At 40.2% G+C, this 24,519-nt stretch overlaps 1 protein-coding gene across 3 annotated transcripts in view; it reads right to left on the reverse strand.

Moving 5' to 3' along the window:
• Positions 1-24,519, reverse strand: part of macrod2 (mono-ADP ribosylhydrolase 2) — a 433,012-nt gene that overhangs the window by 101,536 nt on the left and 306,957 nt on the right. For all 3 annotated transcript variants that reach the window (XM_039783426.1, XM_039783425.1, XM_039783424.1), the window contains exon 7: positions 3,053-3,083. In XM_039783426.1, the coding sequence (XP_039639360.1) occupies positions 3,053-3,083 (31 nt within the window). The remainder of the gene's footprint in view (positions 1-3,052; positions 3,084-24,519) is intronic.

The raw sequence follows: 24,519 nt of genomic DNA on the forward strand, positions 1-24,519 counted from the left end.
GTATGGTGTCCAGATTGTAATGCCGCTTCAAGCTAATTTGTGAAATTGGGTTAAATAAATGACTTGATGGGGGCCACACCAAAGTTTTGTGTTGGCAAAATAACAAAAAAGTTGCAATGCAACAATATTGCACGTTCAGATTAATGCAGAATGTGCTGTAGGAATTTCCTAAGCAAGACAGGAAAATGAGAAGAGGGAATTAATTTCACAGGAATGACTGCTGAACTTATCAGCACTGACTGTAAAATTTGAAGTGAAATAACCCAGCAACAGAGAAAGAGGGAGACGAGAATGAGAGAAAAGGAGTGAGAAAGAAATTACAACTTTTGCCCTTCCTATCATTAACACTTCAGTAATAGGCATTGTGAGATGATTGCATAGACAGGTGGCAGAAAACGGACAATATTGCAGAGAGAGATGGTGAGAGGCAATGATGAGGAGTTGTTGTGCAGTAAACTGTGCAAATTGCAAAAGTAATAGGTGGAAAATGTTCAATATCCCAAGAGGGAAGAGTTCTTCTAACCAGCACAGAGTATAATTATAAACATCTAGTGATTTGTAAGCCTGAAGGCTCTCTTTAGTACACACACTGGGCTTCGCTAAAAAGTGTGTGCTACAGTATGCTGTATATCAGGATGAGTGACCACTTGGACTATCTCGTACCAATTCACATGCTTGCAGATTTAACTGTGCCGACTGGGAAATAACGTATAAAGCTGCTGTATGGCTTTCAATCTGTGTTGAATAAATGGACAGCTTGTTGAACTCCTAACAAGCACACCATAATTAGCTTTTTTTCAGTCCCCTGAATGTTTACAATGTGGTAGATGCTTTTTGACCAGAAACTGGTGAGGACTACTCACTACTTACTTTGTGTTTATGGCGGGTTTAATAAGCACCTCAACAAAATTTGTCAGGCTCTATAATCAGTGATTTGGTTATCAGTAAGTGTATGTTTTGATGTTTTCAGTGTGCAACTTGGTGACAGCTGCCAGTTAGGATTGATAAAGGAAGTAAAGTGATGGCTTTGGATTGAAATTGCATCACTTTGTTCAGAGAAAAACAGATGTAAGGTAGGCAGTAATACACACATGTGCAAAGCGGCCTTTTTGATGCTGATATAATATTCTGCATTTAGAAGTCTGTATGCACAGTACAAATTAGTAAAACCTAATAAATTTGTATACATAACAGGCATCTAATATTAGGAATGTTTACACCAGACATCTGGCATGTTCATATATGGTACCCAGTACTGAGGTTTAGAGGCTTCTATGATCCTAACACCTGCCCCAAGTCATGTTCTGGGATTGTGTCATTAGTAAATAGCCTCGTCTTTAGCTGACAACCTTGATTTACTTCCTTCTTGTGGAAAGAGGAGTGCGTGATTGCATTTCCAAAATGTGTTTCTTCAACCAATATATTACGTTCGGCAGTTGAACACTTAGGTTCTTTTGCACTCTAAGCAAGCCTTCAGCATTATGCATACATCTGTGGCTGAAATGCGCAGAAAACCACAAGTCAGGTGTTCAACTGCCACTGATTTTCAGCTATTTGAAAAAAAATAAATAAATAGAGTTTGTAGTTTGTTCACGTTGGACTGCGATAGGCTAAGTTGCATCACAGAAATAAGATATGTTACTCCAGTTTTATTTCAGCCACAAGGAGCAATTCAACTCACAGAGGCAAAGCTGCGTGCCATGTGTGAAATTTGTGAAAAATCTAATGCAAATAAGTGATGGTTGACGTTTTACTTGCATTTTTACAATTCAGCTGCAAATGTCTGCGTGCACAGTTATAAAGCACAGCATCAGGTCTTCATTAGCGGCAGTGCATTCAAATAACTCAACTGTGGCTGATTTGAAAATTGTATATAGACTATATAAGTATATGAATAGCAAAGCATCTCAACAGAATTAAGGCCAAAGAACAGCTTCAATCCGTGTTGTTTTTTTCTGTGTTTTAGATCTAGATTACATCATTCTTTATTGAGGAAAGCCTCCACTCTTTCAGTGATGGTGCAGATGTAAACCCATAAAGGATTTAGCTTTGGTGAGTGGAGAGGTAATGGATGGGTTGTGAGTTCACATTGGTGTTTGAGAAACCGCTTTTGAATTAGTTTGACATTGGACCCAGTTGCATTATCATCGTTGTATATGTATATGGGAACATCTCGTGTGAACTGTGTTTGCACCACGGGGAGCACGTGGTCTTAAATGGTCCTAATTTCCGTGGCTGTAATATGATCATGGAGAGTGATCAGAGCCCTTAACGACTTTATGAGATGACTGCCCAAGCAATTACAGATCCCTGGTCATGTTTAACAGTTACTGGCTCATACTGGCCTTTAATTAAACAACGGCAAAAGCACTGTGGTACAAAAAATGGCATCTTGGTCAAAATTATTATACCAGTTTTAAATGCTTTCATAGAACCGTATTGCTGCTGACTTGTTAATAGAAATTAGCATGTTAAATGATCCTTACATATTTGGGACACACTGTGATTATTAGAGCTAGCCTACTGTATACCGTATGTCAGAACAGTGAGAAAATAATTATTTCTTCTCTGCAGAGGCAATTTACTATATTATAAAAACTCCAGTAGTTTCCCTGCATCCAACATCTTTTGTCATCATAACTTCAAAGCCTGTTTATATCACCAAATTGTGCATGTTTTCAATGTGACTTTGTTGAAGTCTAATTAGCACACCAGCTCTTTGCCAGCGATGCTTTGCTACATATAAGGTGTGGTCCCATGAAGGAGCACAAGCATACAGGGTCTACATTTTGTTCACCTTATACTAGGTTGTGTCTTTGTGCAACATGCTGTAAGGTGAACTTGTTGGTATGTTTCAACACACTGTGTTCTTCTTTAAAATCAAAACCTGCAACCCCTTGATGCAGAATTTTGAATATACAGCCACGGAAATGATGTTTGCAACATAAGGCAGGTACACAGAGTTAACGTGTGCAGATTGTTGTGATAAACAAAGCAAAAATAAAACTACATGTCAAAGTAAATTAAACAAAATAAGAGAGATTAAGCTTACCATAGATGCCTGTGGATATACATGGGAAGGCCTGTGCAGAAAAAGACAGAAATAAAAGTCAAACACACTCACATTGAATAAATAAATGGGACAAAACAACAGTAGTACCTTTTATCACTACATCTGCATTAAACTGTAGCAAATGAAGCACACCTACTCTTTACCTTGGTAGGTTTGTTGTTTACCTCTACTGCTTCACTTGTTCATTCCCAAGAGGAACAATTTACCATGTGCCCAAATCCCTTCAATGCAAATGCAGATCTGTATTGTAAATCCGTACACCAGCTCTCAACACACACACACACTTATACACTTTCCTCTTGACTTCCAAATCAAGGCACATTAATTTCATCCTGGACTTGAACACCCCTATTCACACACACATTAGATCGCTTAGCACACTCACACTGCTGCGTTAAAGAGGATGTTGGACTGTTGGACTACGCTATCCAAACTAATTTCCCCTAACGCAGGACAATAAATTATCTATCTAGCACTGTTGCACCAATGATCGTGACGGCCTATCAGTACTTAACGCCCATGCTTGATGTCCATAACAGTCGCAGTTTGTTGCTTGAGGGAATGGTGGATCATGTGAATTCCTAAGTACACGTTGAGCTTGCTGCTTAATAATCTGCAGCACATGAATATCCAAATGAGGTTGACTGATCTGTCGCCTACAGACAGGTTCATACACACAGATCCTCTCTTCCACTGATATCCATGGAACTTAACCAAGGACTGAGGCTGCTTCACACGTAAAATGTAGTTTCAGCCTATTTATATATGTCTGTAATTTAATGAATTTAGATGAAAGACAGATTCCATTCTGTATAAAATTGATAGTAACTCAGCTGTGTCACAAGAACAACGAGGACATCACAGCAGGAGGCTTTTCAGTGCATTTCCTTCAAATGATGAGAAAACTAAAAGACGAAATCACAATGTCATTGTGGTTTAGATCGATAGCAGGAATCAATAATACACCACCAACCACTAAAGTGTAGGGACACATGCACAAAACACAACAGACCGGCAGAATCAGAATACATATTATTAATATAAATATTTTCACCAGCTAAAGAACAAAAACCTACATATATTTATGGCTGTCTTTTCCAAAAACATTATAAAAAGTAACCGCCTTGTAATAGTTCTTGCTTTGTAGCACTTTGCAGCAGACATATTATTCAAGCATGGCTTTATAGCTGAAAATAGTTTCATTACTCTTTACTTCTGTGAGCAAATATATTATGATACATAGGCCTCGCTGTAAGCTTCCCTATTTCACATTCATCTTTTTAAGTATATTAATAAACAGTAAAGAGAAAGGATTTTTTCAAAGGCCCCATTTGTCCTCAAAAGCAGCTGAATACGTGCTTTAGTTCCTGCATTCATCAAAAGGCGTGGCCACAACATTAATATAATAAGATGACAAATGAAAAAAAAGGAAAAATTTCCACTAGCAGCTCACAACTGGATGAATATAGAACAACAAAACACTACAGAGATTTATCAAAGAAAAACATGCATATGTCAAATTCTCCCTGTGCCAAAACTAAGCCCAACAGTTTGTTTTGCCACACTGACCCTGTCAAGCTGGATTTAGAAACATGCTGTTGCTAGCAGCGGTGCCAAGATCACTTAATTTTAGAGCTGAAAACACAATTAATAGATCTGAAAGAGAAAAATAGCAAATGCACGTCCACTCGTATGATAATTAAACAAACAAGTATTCAAGGTTTGAAAAATTGAGTCCTTTTAACTGAGAGAAGAAATAAATGTAATTCACATATTTTGGAAGTAAATAATTGATTTAAAAGACTGATAAATTATGTAGACTTTTTTTTCTCTAAAGCATCAAACCGATGACACCTGCTTTGAAATGCAACGGTCCGTTTGTCCTTGCTTTATGTGTCTCTGTTTGTATTCTTATTTACCCGTTTTCAGGTTCCGCCTGTCAAGGTGAATCTTTCTTCTGTGGAATGATTTAAATCTTTTACCGAAGCTTCGACCTTTCCAGATGACTGTCTGGGTCTGACACAAACCACAGATGATGAAGCGTGGAAAAGCCTGGCCATTTTTAGTCCTGTGCCAAATGCTGCTCATGGCACATACACATATTGAGGACGCAAAACGGTTAAATATCCCAAATGGACCAATGGTATCAGAATAAAAGATTCAAAAAAGATAACTGCAAACTAATTTGTCTTTAAAAACCCCAAAGGATGTCTGAATTCAAAACTGCACAAATTAAATGCAGTTTTTCATATACTGTAGGTGTATTTTTTTCCATAGACTCATTGGCAGCATCTTGGCATTTAGACTTGTGAAAATCTCAATACCTTTAGCTAAATTATGCAAATTCTACATTTTGCAACAGTCAACAGGAATCAAACAAACCGCTATCAAACAGGAATCAATAGTTATGTCAGCAGCAAGAGTTTATGTGAAGCTGTGTAATAATAAGGAGGAAGTAAATTATGTTTAATCTTCAGACAAGATGAGCATTATTTCCTGTCAATGCCTCCAGCCAGTCTCTGCTGCCAAAGTGATCCTGAGCCAGAAGCCTCGTTATCTTCTCTCAGCTGAAAGGCAGCGATGTCAGTCTCTTCAACTTCAACTTCAGCTCAGACGGCAACTACACCTTAACACGTCGCAGGCTGTGGCAGTGAAGCACCATAATCAATTAAAATCTTTTTTTGTATTAGTTCCTTGGCTGATCCATTAAAGGGTATTGATTTTTCTGGTGTGAAAATGCATTGGGTAATCACTTAACAGGATGCTGTAAAGATCTGACACCTTTGTGGCACATTGCAGATGTCATTTACTTGTTTAAAGGACAGTTATTGCAAAAAGTGAAGAGAAGTACATATCCAATAAAACGGTAAAGCCTGGAGAGATTTTTGGCAGACTCACCTCCTTTTCATCTATAAATCTGCCTCACGCCGCTATAAATTACACTGAGTTATGCACATAACTGATAATCAATATCTGTAAATACCAACATGCTCAATATTATCCATGGGCTTTAAAGTCATTAAAAGCTTCAACTGCTGAATAAACTTTCTTAATGTTAAGGTGAGCAAGGGGAGAACACCAGTTCCTGTTTACTGCAGTAGCTGCTGCTTTAGTATCGCAGTTATTCACATGGAGAGTAGATGAGTAGTGATGGTCAGTCCTAATGGAATGGCTGAATCAAATGGAGCTTTAGCTCTTTTAGAGACAGAAAACAAGTGATTGCCAGAGTCCTTTAATTTGTTAGAACCGATTGAAAGTCAAGAATACTACAAGTGAATACAATGCTGAGCTACAGTAGATTTCACAAGTAGCCACAGGCAGCGAGCAACACTGTAATAGTAGCAAAGCCTTTTTCTCTTTGTCTTTCCCATCAACACTGGGCCACCGTAGAAGCTATTTCTGATAGTTGTTAGCGTACGTACCTGTACATCTGCCTACATTGTATAAGGTCCAGTGTTAATAAGGACAGTCAGCGGTATATATGACCCATGATTCGTGCTTTAGGTTATTATTTCTATCTCTGGCTGCTCATTAGAAGTGAGTCAGCATGTTCGCCTGCACGCTGGCATGAGGCTGTGTCTGACGTGTTGCTTGTTGCTGATTTTCTTTGCTTAGAGAGTGTTCAGAAATTGGTCACTAGGGAAATTATTCTGTTGCTGGGGCTCCTCCCTAATCTATCACATCACTTTAAAGTGGAGCACCTTTCCTCTCAGCATCTCTGCACACTTTTTCAGCTCACAGTATATTAGGTACAGCACAGAGAGTGGCTGTAGTGATCATTGTTGGAAAAACTAAAACTTGTTTTACATTCATGCATGCTTTTAATGAAGATGGCGTTAATTATAATCCACATGCATTTACTGTAATATTTACATAGGGATATGAATTTTTTTAACTGACGCAACCGCCGCCTATTAAAACAATGATTTATTCACTTCAAAGTGTGACTAGAGTTTTGCAAAGACAGTGCTCATAAAACTAAGTCACTATTGTTCCTCTGAGAGCATGATAGCCTGCAGCTTTCAGTCATTTGTGTAGCAGCAGGAAATGACACTGTAAAGATGGCTCAACCTGTGGCAAAGGGCGGCTGTCCTGCTGTAGCTGTCACCTTCCCATGAGCAGACAGGTAAAGGTAAAAAAAAAAAAAAAAAAAACACGCAGTGACTGCAGGATCCTGCCTGGGGAGCACCTCGTCTCGGCTGGCTGAGTAAATAGCACTGGACATAGGGTGCTGCCCCCGCAGCTCGAAACCTCCTAGCCTGTTTGCAGATGGAAGCTCTGCTTATAAATCACAGCAGCAAGGGGAGACCTTGTGCAAATACGACCACAAGTATGTTATTATTCACCACTGTTGCCACAGTGTAGGCTTACATCAGAGTATCAGAACATCCAAGAGAATCCTCTTTGTTGACTGCTGTAATTCTTTAAGCATGTAGGTCATGCATGGTTTCTCTGTCTGAACCAGCTACCTGCTGCTGGGAAGAGCATGTCACGGTTACAGATCAGGATATTCAAATATGACATATGAACACCCTTTTATTCTGCATAATACCCCGCTCCATATTCTAATGCGAGAGCTGATTGTTTGAGTGTCATTATGCTAAATGGAGGATGGCGAAATGCAGAGGGTGAGAAACCTGGAACCTAATGGCCTGAGTCCCTCCACCTGTTTTTATATATGCTGTGATCAAGTAAAACTATTATCACAATAATATCTAAGTGTCCATTAAGGACTCAGCATCGCTAGCTGTGTTTACATGCAGGGACTAACCTACTGGCTATGATACTCTGGAAAACCGCTTAGCTGTCCGCATGCACCTCTGCTACCTTGTGATAGAGAATCTGTGTTGTTATGAATAAGCCAGAACAGAACATTCCTGTCTTTCTCTCGAGTCCTGTCAGCAATGAAGTATGAAAATGTGCCACCACCAAGTAAATCCTTTCCCTCAGCAACTGTAGGTAGCCTCTGATACAGAGGAAAGGAATGACAAGCCAGACTGAAGAAAATGTAAATCGTGCTTACCATAATGTTTTGTTGACATCAACATGTATCTATCGTGCTGTGTGAGTCTGCAGCAGCAATGAAAACAAACAGTGAAAGTAGAAAGAAGTTCCCACCTCACAGCAATATACTTAATATTGAAATATGCAAGCCCTTTTAACCTGGTCTTTTATAATCACAGTTTGAGGTTTATTGGGTTATTATAATCCAGACATGAAGTTTAATATGAATCATCTTAAAGCAAGATTACTTATATAAGGATAATCAGAGTTCTCTGTGCATGTAAACAGACTTGTGCAACTTTCACATTGTAATAAATAATAGGAAACATTTTTATTTAAAAAAAGTCTCACGGATGTGTTAAGATACAGTAGTGTTTTTTTGCTGGGCTCCCACCCTCCCTATTTTCACTATTTATGTTACAGTACAATGTTAAAAAAATACAGGTTATTCAGTCAGCAGTCTGTAGGCCTCCAAACATGAGGAAGGTGTGTATAAAGAGCTTAAACAGTTCACCAGAGAGCTCTTAAGCACTTTCCATTTCTATAGTGGGACAAGTGGGGTAGACATTGGGATTAGACTAAAGATAGATACAGTAGATGGGCATAATAAACTCTCTTTGGCCTTAATGATGCTCAGTGTGTTCTATGATCACACTCGAGGGGGGAGACAGCATGTCTGTCAGTCAAACGTATGACAGAGGTGAGATGAATGGGCAGAAGAAAAAGGTGTAAATGCTGCAGCCTGTGGATAGGGCAGAGCAGTGGAGCAAATACAAGCAGCTACTGAACTGATGGCTGCTTGATTCATTGGTCCATGACCAGCTGTATGGTTGATCAAGCACAGTTCACCCTGAAGCCCAAAGCTACAGTGCACAGGCACACCAAGAAGCTTTTTTGTCATAAAATATGGTCATTACATTGGGAAGTACAAGCAACTTTTAACATAAAACTATAAAGTACCAACATTGCAAACCAGTATATTGAGTGCCCAGTTTGGGTAGAAAACGGTTCTTTTATTATTCATATCACTGAGATTTCCCACAGAGGTCTGCTGGTGACACTGATTCCCTGTGTTAAAGAGGGAGCGTTTAAAACGGCATAAAAATGATACTACTCTGAACTGAGGGCACATGCAACCAGACGTCTGCTCATATTTATGTATGAGTACTCCCTGCTCAGTATCAGTTGAAATTATATCGCTGACCACTGAGCAACAGAGAGGCAAAGACAAAGGAAAGGAATTTACATCGGTGAGACAAACTGACTGACCTCTGCGTAACCCGCACATGATTGACAGAATTGCAATGAGTAGGCAAGGAACATGTCAAGTAAACTCAATAACAAAATGTATTCCTACTACTCCATTGTAACACTACTCTGTACAACTGCAGGCAAACTTCTTGTCAGATATTTTCAGTTTTTATTAAATATATAACTTATTGATTAGATTAGCATACTTGTAGTGGGTGAAATCAAGACTTCTCTGGTGGCTGATCTGAAATGCTGTGAGAGAGAAAGCCTCAGATTGACAGATGGGGTAATAGACGTGCCTTTGTCATCTGATCAGGAATCATCATGCCTTTAACGTCAACTGAAGGGGGAATCAGGAGTTTTTTTGAGACAGGTTGTTATTATGACATTTTAGTTAGAAGATTCACTGTTTTTGCTTGGTCTCCTGCTTGCTGTGGTAGTTTGCTCATAATGGAAACTCGCAATTTTATCTATCAATCAAGAACAATATTTCTGCAAAAATTGAGAGTGTGGGGTATATGACTACATTGTCCCATTGGTGGAAATAATTGTAACATTGTATATTATCCCAAATGTATCAAGTGAGCCATTATAGTACAGCTTTTTCCTTTATTGGCAACCAGACTTTGTTCCAGTAGACCAACAGCCTCAACTATTATTTCAATATCGGCTTTTATTTTACAATTTATGGTATCTTACATCCGCTTCCTTTAAAGCCTTGAACTTTACTTTGATTAAGATCCTCACCCTGACATGATTATAATGGTCATGGCATTATAAACTGTAGGCTGCATTTTGATTGAATCCCGAGATGGTAGCAAAGCAAGCAAAAAAGCAATAAATGAAGGAAAAAATGTATCTGTGGTAATTCTGAGCAAACTGCTTGATATGAATATGTGCACACTCGCTCACTCAACACTCACCAGTGTAGAAGACATCATTCAATATATGCCTCAGGGATTCAAAAGCCTGTGATTAGTCCAATGAGTGCTTAGAAAATAGAGCATGGTGTGTGTAGCATTAGAAGTAATTTACATTTTAGAGGCCTAAATTACAGGTGGGTATAAAGAAATTATCAAAGCAGGGAACAGGAGGATTCTGTCTGAATCTATCAAACTGCTCTTTCATAACTCAAAGTGAGAAAGCCCCTGACATGCTGAAGATAAAATGGAGCAAAAGAGACAAGCTATGCCATATATCCCTCTGTGGAAGGTAAAACCAGGGTACATGTGGATTCTCAAATATCTATACCCCATTTCAAACTGTCTCAGTAGAGATTAACAGCATATGGAGCTACGAGGTTAGAATTATCAATAATCCTAAAATATCGCTTGTGACTTGTACAGCAAGAGCAGATGAGTCCCAAGTGGTTGATCTAAATGAATAGTAAAATAATAATTTTTCATGAGACATTACTTTAATTTAAATTCATAAATCAACTTCAACAGCACATTTAATCAGAGAAAAAGAAAAAAGGGGTTTCTGGTCTTGCAATGTGAAAGCCAGCCTATGGTACCCTTCCAATGTAAGGCTACTAATTAGACATTTTTTTTCCCTTTCATGGCGTCCTTCAACATTTTTCAAAAGCACCATATCAAAGCGGCTTCAAAGTCAAAACCCCACTCTGAATTTTGAGGTGACAGAACAGCATACATAGGAAGACACGTGACGGGGCCAATGTGAGACAATGTCTGCTGCATATTGCATACTAATGAATGCCACCAGAAAACCTACAAAATAAAAGCTTGGCTATACCCAGGCTGTATTTGGTGATAAAAGCCTTGCTACCATCCCCAAACTGACCAAAGTTGTTTGAACCGAGCTACTAAGTAATCACCGCTGACATATAAAGGGAACATGGATGATTGATGATTTAAACTGACCTTTATTCCGTTGCCCTTAATTATTTATAGCATTAAAGGTTTATTGATGAGCTACTGTGTGGTTAGGAGTGTGCTAGAATGTTGGCACTACATGTAGTGCTAAGAGCTATTGTGCAGGGGTTATGCAGGAGTCAGTGTAACAAGGTAGAACAGAGAAAGGGCAATACAGTAGCATGTGGTCAGCAGGGTTGCCAGAATTAATATGGTTCATGTGAAAGTAGAGATTATTCTTAGCTGTAGCCCAGCAGTCCCCCGGAATAAAGGAGGGGCCCGTTATTTAAGGATATCCCTCACTGGCATCAGGCGTTTGGATATGAATGCACAAATCCCACATCCTAAGAAGGTTGACTGCACAGTGACAAAGTAATATTTTGTCAGCACAACAACCATATACAAGACGCACCATAGATTTCCTGCAGATACAGTAATAAGATAAGTTTGTATAAAAATTATCTTCAGGAATTACACAAAGCTGCTAAATTAACATCACAGCTAATGAATAGAACCCATAACTTATTTTTGGATTGGATTTAGTGTCTAATTGTATAAAATGGAAAAGCAAAGTAATATGTTACCCAGATGATTGTAGATAGGAGATCTGCACAGAATCATAACGGATGATAAAATAGGCTATAACCACATTTCCCAAAGCACTACATACAAAATAAAAACTAACATTCGTTGAGAGACCCAACCTCATTAACTGCAAATCGAATTCAGCACTCTGTACTGGTGTAGAAGTGACCTCTTGGAAGCATGGTAACTGCATAATTATTATTGAACCATAGGAACACATTTTCCAATTAGAAGAGTGAATGTTTGTCTTTTTCCTGTATACTTTAAGGCAAAACATACAGTATACCGCTGGGTAAATCACTTTCTTATGATTTCTTCATTGGCCTTGTGCTTTAGGAATAATTACTCAAAGACTTGCAGCTGGAGATGTTTTCGTCAATTGGGAATTTAGTCGACTTAATGAACTCTTTGTTAACGGAAGCTCAGGGTGCTCTGTGATTGCCTTCGTCGCACTCAGTTCCACAACACTGATAATAGCTGATCCCATTTGCACAACTCCAGTGATACTATAGCCCGTGTGATGCGACTGCAGCCTGTTTATGAGCCAAGGTAGACTAGGGTGAGATAAATAGGCAGGAGACTTGTAGGTTTTTTTAAAACGTCTGTTGGATGCTGGCTATTTCCCCTCTGCTGCCAGTGTTTATGCTAGGGTAGGCCAAACACGCGACTGATCTATCTTTGTACTGATTGTGCAGGGATGAAATTAATATTGATCTTCTTATGTAATGCTCTGTAAATCAGCATATAATCCCAAAATGTCAGAGTTTGAATGCATGATTGTATGGATTATGTTATGATTCTGCGTTTGGGTCTGGTTTTGTTGGTGTTTTTTTGTTTCTTTTCTCCTCTATTCTCTGCAGGGCATGTGTGTGGCAGGGGGCGTGGCTGACTTCTCCGGCAGCTGACGAGGCACACCTGTATCCATTCACCTCATCACTCTCTCCGCCTGGTCTTCAATCCGCTACTCTGCCGGATAATTCCGTCACTCGTTCGGTTGCGCGTTGCGTTTCCTGTTCCTAGTATTCTTACCAGTGAGGAACCTTTTGATTCTGTTCTCTGCTGTTGGCCGGTCTACTTACCTGCATTTGTTTCTGTCTCAGCCTTAAGCCTGCCACGCTGCCTACGCAGTTCCTGAAATCCACGCTGCCTCCCAGGACCACTCCAGCCGGCCATCTCCCTGCCACCCCTGCTCTTGCCAAGAGACGTTTTTGTTTGAATAAACTTTTGTTCACTAACTTACCTGTTTCCGCTCTCTGCTTTGGGGTCCATACGCCACTAGTTCGCAACAGATTATACTGTATAGGGCCTTGGATTGCAAAGCGCAAGGCAAAAAAAGTTATACAATAGCAATAATACTATGTTATACCCAAAAAAATCTATTCTATACTGCAACACTAGAACATGATCACATAGTTAATCAAGTCAAAATTCATTATCTTATTTGAGACCCACTTGCTGAACTGAAGGTAGATTACAGTATTACACAGTATGCACATACAGTATGCAGTTAAGGAATGCACTGTATACCAGAGCTTTGGTTCAGTCTGTTTATCCATGTAGTCTGTGGGCTGACTAGGCCCCAGCAGCGCACTTTCGCTTTAAAGCTCCCCACAACATAAAGCCATAAATCTGAGCTTGCCCAGAGGTAAGAGCAACCAACACTAATTACAGTAGCCGTATAAGAGGTCAAGGCCTGTGTCTTATTAGCATGAGAAAACACAATTTTTTCAATTTACAATATATATTGGTCTGGTGCGCTTTAAGTAATAAAGATAGGAGCTTGCAGTTCCATGGCCATACAAACGGTACACACAATAATGCATGTTTCTGACCTTAGTTTATTCCAGCTGTATGAAGGGCTTTCAAATGAGATGACTAAATTGTCTTCTTATAACGGACACTTTAGCTACGATGACTGCCTCAGGGAATGTCCACAAAGCAAGATTGCTGATCCAAAGTAAAGCTCAATTGAGGCATTCTGCACAGAATTGTGTTTCAATGAATATGTCTAGCCCTTAAAAAGGACTTTGGTCCAAGGACATAGTAAGCTCTGAGGAGGTTAGCCTTCCCTCTGTGCAGACCTCTGGGCCATTCTCTCACGCTTTGATCTGAGCTCTGATGATGGTGTGGCGGGCACAGACTCAGGAGTGGAAGGATTAGGGACAGGAGGGACACGGGGAGTGACAGCTTTCTTTGTATTGGTTTTATCCTCATTTTGGGCATAACGGCAGAGAGCATGCAAACCAATGGCTTCTCTAAGGTGTTTCTTTTTTTGGATGTAAAATCCTCAACCCCTTAAAAGAGAGATCAAAGGCGAAGCATGCCCATTGATAACTGTATAATGGCTCACTTAAAGAGAACAGGCATTTTGCTGAGATGGGTGCGTGGTTCAAACTGCAAGCTATTAGTCATGCTGTCGGCTCATTTCCATATGTGTTTTATTGTCTCATGGGCAAAGGCTACTGCACCTCCTCACATTTATTGCACTCACGGTAGATCTAATGATATTCACACCTACGGCAAAAAACAAAAAGGGCCTTGTATGTCTTTGTCTCCATATGAAAAGGATCTTAAAAGGTGACAATGTGAAAGCACATTTCAGATTTGTGCGCCTTTCTTTGATGAGCTTTTAGCCTTGCTTGTCTGGAAAAATATAAAGCACAGCTGTGATTCCGAAATCATGATTATTACAGACTGAATATGAATTCAGTAATGCAGACATATTTTATGTAAGCTGACAAGGAATGTCACAAGAACAAAAATGTGGCAAAAAAAAAAGATGCTTGTTTGCGTGTGTTTTAGTCACAGTACTGACATACTGCTCCTGAGCAACTTGCTAGCCAGTTGTGAACAAGAGAAATCCGGTTATTACTACCCCTGTACATGATCATAACACTATTCACCCGCCTATTTCTGAAATAACCATGTTACCTCAACAGATGAGAATGAACACAGTTTGGTTTCTGGCTGTCTGAACTCTCTCCGATTGCAGCCGGTAATGGAAAGCACAAGTGACGATAAAATGAATGCGCTGTGTCGTTTTATTTCGTGTGTTGATCATCATTTTATCATTTAGCTGCACATTTCTTATTTTACTGACTAACTACAATGAAACTTTGAATTGATGATACACCTGCAAGCATGGCAAAGAATGATCAGAGTGTTTATATGACATAATATCCAAGTGTATATGTGAAAAAAAGAAAAAAAAAAGGAAAAAAAAAGGGTTTACCCAGTTTTCACTTAACCCCCCCTTTTTAAAAAAAAAAAAAATATATATTTTTTTTTTTTTTTTGTTTTTTTTTTTTTTTTTTTTTTCACCAAAATTGGAGTTACATGGATTTCACAGGACAGCAAAGAAAAGTGCAAGATATCAAGCCCATCATACTCTACAATATCGGGACACTGCGATACTCTTGAAATCACATAATATGCACGCCTGATGCCACAGAATACAAGGTCCTTTATGTGTTTGTTTAGGCTGCAGCACATGCAGTATGAATCCCCTGTTATTGTAGGATTGAATTATATTTGACACTGCATTTCACTGGTTGTGGTTTGCACATTCAAATTTCTGGACCTCCAACATCACTAAGGTCGCAGTGTTGCCCCCTGCTCCACCTTGTTTGAGAATCAGGAGGCTCGCAGACTCCCGGTGGTCACCGGATGTAAACATTGACTAAAAGGTAATTACGCTGGGATGAACTGCTGCGAGGCGGCGTAATCTCTTCCCCTGTCCCCCACATTTCTACTCATCTGAAAATGTACACACACCAAGCCCAGCAGCTGCAGACTGAACCTCATGGTCGCTTCTTGCCAACCTCAAGGGAAGAGTACATAATACACCTGCCTTGTCACATAGCTTCTGTTAGTCATGGCAGGTACAGGGATATGGGGGATCAACAGATGTGAAAGTGTTGGTAGGAGTGCTCCCCAAGGCGTGTTGCCATCTTCAAGCAGTTCTGTCACTTTTACACTACAGAGCAGGATATTATGGGTATAAAGTATGAGGCTGTTAAAGCAGTCTTTTGAAACATTGGGGCGTTAGTGGATTTATTGAGTGTAAAAGTCTTCTGAAGGATTGCCCGTTCAAAGTATCCACCTTTAAATCCCAGAGAAGATTTACTTTGCCAAGCGTCCAGGCCTAATCAAAATCTCCCATCAGACACTAGCTGGGTAAAAGTTAGACTCCATTGTACACGGATAGCACAGAGGAAACACATACTCATACATACACTCCGCATTTAAAATACACACAGAGATATGAGAGAGTAAGGGTCTATTGTTTGAGTGCATGAGGCTGTGGTCATCATTAAGGTGCTTAATAGACCATGTCGCCTGTAGGACCTGACAGGCAAGCTGGGGAGAGTGGAGGATCCAGAGAGAGAGGGTCACCTTCATGTAGAGACAGCTCTGTCACACTGGGGCCATGAACGGAGCCACTCTGCCACCCTAGCCTGGCCCAGACAATACATGTCAATGGGCGACCAAGCAGAACAACAAATCCCCCTCCTCCTCTAGACTTCAACAAAAAGAAAAAAAAGAAACAGACTCAGAGAATTTAGGCACAAGATAAAAATAGTACTTCCAAGCTGCTTTGTAAGGTAACTGTATAATTGCTTATCTACTGTAGCTGCAAAATAATGATAATAATTAGGAATATAAAGGCTCACACTTATTATGTTGTTTGTTATTTCAACATGTATAACTACTGCAGAAAAACATCTGTGGATATCGCCAAACCACGTAGGTTCTGTCTTTTTAATCTTTTACTTTGATTCATATAAAGAGGTAATTGAAACAACCACAGGAAACATAGAAAAAGCACTGTAAACAGGCAACAGAAGGCATAAGTAACTAGGGGTGTCACAATACCAAGAATTCAGTAGTCGGTGCCAATACCAGTAAAATAACACGATTCTCAATGCCGATTCCGATACCACGTTAAAAAAAAAAAAAAAAGGATTTTCTAAGATTCCATGTACTTTAACTTGAAACATGAACTTCTTTATTAAAATATTTTAAAAATATCAAAATGTCATAACAAGACATACAAAATATGTGCAAAAAAGCATAGAACAACATAATAAAGTGCAATTAATGGTCATAGTGCAACAACTAGTGTCCCCAGACACATTCCAGACTTCCAGGCATCTTTCAAAAGGTACTGTGCAAAAACAGTGTTTCTAACAGTTGCGTGACCAGAGATGTAACAAACCACGGGTAAATATTGGAGATGTATTTGAAAGATGGAGACAGCTTAGAGCCCAAAAGGACGCTGAGTTGGCTAATTTCCTCCTGAACAGGTAGCTAAGCATTTGCTTCAGGCTAATTTATCACAGCTACAAGGGACGGGCATTTTATGTAATTTCATCATTCATGTACTCACATTGAATTATAAAGCTAGAGTACCCGAGTTGGTTACTCGCAAAAACAATTGAGACACAGCCAGTAAAGTGATCCCGACTGGTCCTGGCTAACCGTGGCTAACGCCGCCATGCTAACTACTCAGCGGCCGTAGCCGACAACGGTGAGTTATTTGAAGCCAACAGAGGGGGGCTGTAAATCAGGAAGAGAGGACCGTGAGTTTGCAGTGAACATGCTGCTTTTTAGGTCGGGTAGAATCTATCTCTGTTCACTCCGTTCATAGTTTTTCGAAAGATATGTACTGGAAGTAGAAGGGCGTGAATTCGGCCACTTGTTTGTGACCTCCTACTTCTGAATGTATCAACTGGAACACTCTGAAGCGTATACTGCCCCCATCAGTTCCGGAAGAGGCGCAGCACTGATGCTGCTAACACTGGCATCGTCACTAACGGTGCCTACGGTGCTTCACAAAAATGGGCATCGTCGGTGTTTTGTCATTTTAGAACCGGAAGATATCGCAAGTATCGGTTCTCGTGACATCCCTATAAGTAACACAAAGAGCATGGAGCAGTCTGTTACTATCTGTGTATATGAGCTTTTTGTTAAATGCATTCAAATCCCAGAGCCGCATTGCAAAGTGGTGCTATCTTCGGTCCGAGCACAAGTGCATCTCTAAATGAGGAGGAATGAGGGAGGGACCCAAAGCCCACCAACATCCCAAACGGAAAGAGAGGGGACACAGCCCTCAAGGTTGTGGTGAATTGCAGGAGCATTGGCACTGCAGATTGATTGGGAGTACAGGGAGCAGCTGGCTGAGAGGAAAACAGGAAGGTGACTGAGGGAATCACCAGGTGGCTCCCGTGAATTATGAAACCGTCTATCCAGCTCTTTCTATCTCTCATGCAGACTGAGTGCTGGTTTGAAGTGGTTGTGTCGTTTGCTGCTTGCCTCTGGAATGATATCTGATTTCCATGCAAGGTAATATCTAACTGTAGAGTGTTTGGTCAGTAAGTAGAGTTGTTGCTGTGCTTTGATTTGAACTATATGGATTGCTTTTCCCCCCTACAAATGGCCAGAGGATAATACAGCTAATTACAGATTTCTAAATGTAGAGTTCATCATGAATATTGATAAAGCATTAATTAGTTACTAAAACTGGAAAACCATTTTCTCTGCACCAAATATATCACATGTTTTTGGAGCAAAAATGTACTGCATCACTTTATAGGAATGGTGATTGATATTTCTATTGCAATAAATGATGTAATCATACAATTGTGTCACTCAGGAAACACTGGGTCAGCCTTTTATATGTTTTATAACATCTCTTTGTCAATCATAAGAAGCCTGATTAGTATTAAGAGTGGATCATAATTATGCTTGGGTAAGAGACCATCATGTAGGTCATCATCATTATGCCTGAAGGAGCTCTATGCCAAACACATACACATTTCCTCATGACTCAGCCTCCTTCCGGAAAAGCCAAGGACTCTGCAGTACTGGGCTCAGGTGGGGAGCCAACAATTCCTCGCGTTAGGAATCCAGAGCCATGATTAAGCCAAAGCATTCTGAGTGAATATTTATCTGAAATCACTTCTCTGTAATTTTCATAATGGAGCTTTTTTACTGCATTGCTAAATGGGAAATACTGTAGTGCAGTTGTTCTTTTAATTACTCAATGCCTTTCTATGCTAGTTCAGATGAAACAAAAACTTCCAATGCCATTCAAAATAATGCCTAAAAAAGCCTAGAAAAGCCTAGAAATCATTGCATACACACTTATTTGTGTTCCATGTTCTCGATCTCACAATCTTTGCTCTCCTGTGAGGGGGTTAAGACCTTAACAATAAATAGCCCCAGATTTGATTCCATGCATATTGTCATCACTGGGGGTTTATGGATGTGACATGAGATATTAGGCTGAGTGAGATTTGGAGGTTATCAGGCATTCCAAGCTGTGTGCAAAAAAAGTCAAACCATGAAACAAGATTCACCCGTGTTCGCTCCGGCGGGCACTTCATTCAGCATCTCACACGGTGACTAAACCTTTGGGCTTTCTAGATCAATGTGTATGTGAAATGAAAAAGGTGGATATAGGTACAGTAATAGTGGATTTAAATTTAAATCTGTTTTACTGTCCTGACAGTTGTGGCATCATTCATAAAAGGCGAGTGTGACGTTTACGATATTAAGGTTGCTGGTCGACAATGAAAGAAATGTTTAATCTGCTAAATTACCCCATGAAATGATTACTTCAGGAGGCCTACTTCATAATGATTTAATGCTAACATGTCGTATAATTTTTAATTAACTTGGAACAGGAGAGAATGTGAAAAGTGGGGGGGTGTAACTCAAGGACTAGCTGCACATTCAGGTGTCAGATATTCAGCTGCTAAATGCTTTCTCTATCACAAATGAAATCACAAAAATAATGATGCAATGCATTCCCACAGAGAATAGCCCGTTTCCTGCACTCTTCAGACCATTCAGGTAAATGTTAAGAGAAGGGTCAACAACAAGGCCATGTTTATTTTCCAAATACTATTAACCAGTTAAATAAGTACATTTAAATTCTAAGTCAGAATACAAATGTCACTGCGAGTAGATGGGATGTAAAACATTTGCTGCGGCAGAAATAAATGTCTTACACCTCTGTAGCAATCTCCAGCATCAAAGCAAGACAGTCCTGCACTGTTAGAGCTAATATCTCTCTCTCATAAACCTGTGCAAGGTGCTGCATTGCCTCCTGAATTGCTGAGTAGGCCTAGATTGAGCCAGTTTAAAATTGTGAGTCAATCAGCACAGGCCAGGCACAGCGCGTCAGCCATCGTTAGCTGTGACCTTGGAAGATAATAAGGGCTCTAAACTGGCTGTATGTGTGGGATAATAGCGCCGTGATTAAAGAATTATGTAGGAGAGCATAAACATTGGCGTGTCTGCCAATGCATACAGTCATTCACCTGAGGCTGCGGGAAGACTGCTGTGGTTTCGATAACAAAATGTTGAGGAGGCAAGACTCGTAACTTGTGTACTTTTGTGGCTACAACTTAAGTGTAAAGGATTTTGTGTTAAGTCTGCCCTTATGTTCTCATAAATATGCATAAATATGGCCTGCCCAATTGGTCCACAAAATGTGCACTGTTCCCAGTTTGCTGTCGTCAAACCAACCAATGCTTATCGTAAATATGTGCCAAGCAGATGGGGACTATTATAAATATTCATTTCTGACTTTATACGTATCCTGTATGTAGACATGCAATTGTGCACTTCTAAACCACACAAAAGAACTACAAACATTCCCACGGCTCCTAATACCCGCCAGCTCTCTGCCTTATGCATTCTCTTTGATAAAACACACAGGAATCAATGCATTACCAAAACACAGGAAAGAGTTTTGCTCAGTATGTTTTAAGGTTAAGAAAAGGCTTGGTATGACTGATCTGAAGAAATTCTGCCGTGAATAACGGTAAATAATCTCAGAGCAGAGACAAGAAATATTGGCTGTCATTAGGATTCAGGTCCCAGTTTGTGCTCTACAATAAATAATAAAAAAGAAAGGAAATAAAAAAAAAAAGTAAGTAAATCACAAAATGTTAACTACAAGATAAAGTTTACGCAGATGAAAACTTATTCAAGGCGATGTGATTGAACAAAATGTCACCTTACAAAGCTGTCTTTGTTCCCTCTTATTTTTATTAAATCATTCTTTCATCACTCAACACTAACAAAGCATCATTAATGAACCAAAGATTTCATAGTCTGTATATCATTCACCAGTTCTGTCTTCGGCAGAGATTTTTTTTTTTAATTGTATAAAAGCAATAACTGCCTTGCATTAATTAGAATGGGGTAGCATTCAATATCAGTGCGATGGAGAGTCTAATAAAGAGCGGATCTTGCAGTTTTTATTCCCTTGTACTGTACTGACCAAGGGGGTAAGCTTCGCTTCAGAACTCAAACCTCCTATGGCGCCATTTTGATGCTACAAAGCGATCACCTCCAGTTAGCATCCCATTGACTGCCATTCCTTTTGACGTCACTTTGACAGTGAATAACTTAAATCTGAAGCGTTTAAAGACTCTATTTGTCCATTGTTTATTTCTAAAGAAACACGACAATGTATAAAAGGCTCCATTACCTTGTACCTCACGTTATGGCTCCGCAGCAGACGTTTTTATGAAAATAGGCTAACGATTGTGTCATAACCAAGCAACTTACTATCGCATAGTAGAGGAAATACCGTATAGTCCAGGAGAAGCTCGCAGGCAGTTTCGACTTACGTTAGCTGTTTAGGTTTAATTACTGATGTTAACTAGCATTTTAGTTAGAGTAATAATTTGCCTGTGCCACGTTATCTCCTTACATATACCTACGCTCTCCGTCTCTGTAAGATTGGGAATGATTGAGATTTCTCTTGGCACAGCTACCAGAAGACTTACAACTTTCAGACAGGTTGCTCTCGTCACATTTACGTTGTCTCTGTCAGTTGGAGGCTGCGCAGTAACGCTCAGCGCTCACCGGAAAAGTGCTTCTAATATCCTTCACTGGTCTCCGTCCAGAGCAACGGGCTCTGTTGGTCCATTTTATATATGTCAATGGTACTGACACACTACTAATGTATGTCTGAAAGTGTTAATGTAATATACTGTAACTTAATTTTTGGTGCCATGATCATAATTGCTACTTATTCAGTGTAAAAGCTACACATAACCACATAAATAATTCCTTGGGTGAGATTCATCTTTATCTGAGACGCCATCTGATTTCTACCCTTGAAAACATTTCATGTATACAGCCAGAGCGAGAGAAAACGTCCCCTGTGTGTCAAACCCACGACAGAGAGACCTTGTACTTCGACCAAACACATCTGTATGACCGGGGACTATGATTGAAGGATAATTGGGTGCAAGCTTGTTGAAATGGAACCCTGTGATAAACCAGGAAATTCCAGTTTCATGGACACGGCCCTGGCAAGGTCGAAACTGGGTTCAACACCTGGCTTCATAAAAGGCATAAATGAAAGACTGCGAGAAAGCGGGAGCGTTGAGGAACTAGATTAACAACTGGAGTAAAAGTGGTGAAGTTACTAACCCGATTAGCTCTCATACAGTAAAGTCCATGTTCACATCATGTTGTTTCTTTCTTAATGCATAACCGTCCGAGGAGCTTATTTTTCTGATGCAGAGTCATGTTAAACGTCTCGCCTTGTAACTTTAATTAAGTGCATTAAGAGGAACGCACAGATTCAGCGTTCCCATTACTATTCACTCAATAATAATTAAAATATCAATTCATGAGTGTTAAATTGAAAATGTTGCCATGCGTATCACAAAAGCAGCAAAATGTATCATGTGGGCCACTTGGAGGTAAAAGATGACTGGACGATTTGCACATGACTAGACACAAAGGGTTTCCCCGGGTATTCATTTACACACGCTGTTTGGATAGTCCCACCCACTGGCATAGACTCAAGGATGACCAAACACACCGGAGCAGCACGAGGCGTTACCTTGGGGATAGTGATGCATTAGTAATGAGAGTGTGACGGCTCTGTCCGGCTTCACTGACACACACACACACACACACACACACACACACACACACACACACACACACACACACACACACACACACACACACACACACACACACACACTTGGCTGGACTGTTTCTGCATGGTAATTAAACATAATGATGTAAACAAGAACTCATTCCACCAAGGTCCGTTGCCGATGAACAGCAATCTGTTCCAGTATCTGTGACATTGCTGGGATTTGCTCAGTTGAGCAGCAACTGTCGGGCTTTGAGAGAGGCCTACTTTGCATGTAATGTATTTCACAACCACCTTTCCTGCTACACACCTTTGATCAAAAGAGAAGCATTTATCAGGTGGTGGAGGAAATGTTTGATGACACTAGTGCTTCAGATGAAGCACAACTCTGAACAGATGGGAGCCTACTAGAGTAAAAACAGGTTTTCAGGTGTACAGCAAGGACTGGGTTATTTTTGTTGGATTGTATATACAGTAGTTGAGGAGGCTTCAAAGCAAACAAGGTGCCGCTGTCCATGTGCTGTTTTGTCTCTGCTCAAGTTTTTCTTTTGTCGGAAACAATGTGATTCAAAAGCCTTCCCCAGGCAAATGACTTTAGACTTACTTTAAAAATCAACAATGACTGAATGAGTTGCGAATCAGAACTAATTGTCACTTAACTACTCTTTCCTTGGGTAGATTATTGAGCTTTTTGTATTCTCTGTAAGTCAAACCAGAGGCAAGAAAGGAAGACGCTTTCTCATTCCTGTTGTGAAGCAGAGAGACAAAGATAGACAGAAATACCTTTTCTTCTCCTGTATTGCCCACATTCTTCAGGTAGGTTTAATTAATGCATGCTTATTGTGGTGTTCTTGTCTCATGGCATATGGAAGAAAAGACATCTGTTTAATCAACAACTTCCTCTGACAGTCCCTCAGTTGGGTGCGAGCTGTCGCTTCTATTCTCAGATAGTACCGTAGAGGGATATGAGCCTCATAGAAATTCATGAGACCGTCTCCAGGAGCTCCTCACAGCCAGGTACAGCACCAGAGAAAAACATGAAGTGAAACCCAGCCAGTGTGCTGAGCCTGAGTCTTATACTGCTTGAATGTGCTTTAGTACTTACATTATTTGAAGAGCCTTTAGTATTGTCAGAACACATTAATCTAGAACAGAACTGCTGCCATTTCCCTCACAGAACATCTAGGTAGAGTATCCTTTGTAGGAGACAGGGTTTAGTCTCTCAGATGATTGCTATGGGCTTCCTGTGCTTGTAATCAAGACACTAGCATGCTCAGCCCACTCTACATACTGTAGACACTCAGACGATTTCCTCTTCAATCCCCATCAACTGTGATTACCCCTAAAGGAGGTGTGGAAATGTCACATTTTACATATCCTAATATTTCACCTCACATAAAGTCCTGCAGTCTCTCCTGGAGTGAAGGGAATGTCAAGGGAAGATGAAATGGCAGGGCTGTCTCCTTCACCCAGACCTGAAGCACCTCCTGCTGTGGTTGCCTCCTTCTGAATCAGGGCACTGGGGTAATTGGGGTTCCAATGGCCATTAACTTAGACTAGGTGGCAGACCACCACAACCACTATCAGTGTAATTGGATCTAATTGGCCCAGTGTTGCCAATGATTCGGATCAGACAAATAGCACCGGCTAATTTAAATGGCGGCGTGACCTTTCGAAAGCTTCAGTCTAATTAACCTTTGTGCTGCATGCAGGTACTGTATGTGGAAGCGGGCTACAAGCAACGAGTGGCTGACGGGCCACAGAGAGGGCTGGGCTATAATCACATATTGCAGCTAATTGCTGATTGGGGGATT

Source organism: Perca fluviatilis, chromosome 19 (genome assembly GCF_010015445.1).
Source record: "Perca fluviatilis chromosome 19, GENO_Pfluv_1.0, whole genome shotgun sequence".
Classification (NCBI taxonomy): Eukaryota; Metazoa; Chordata; class Actinopteri; order Perciformes; family Percidae; genus Perca; species Perca fluviatilis.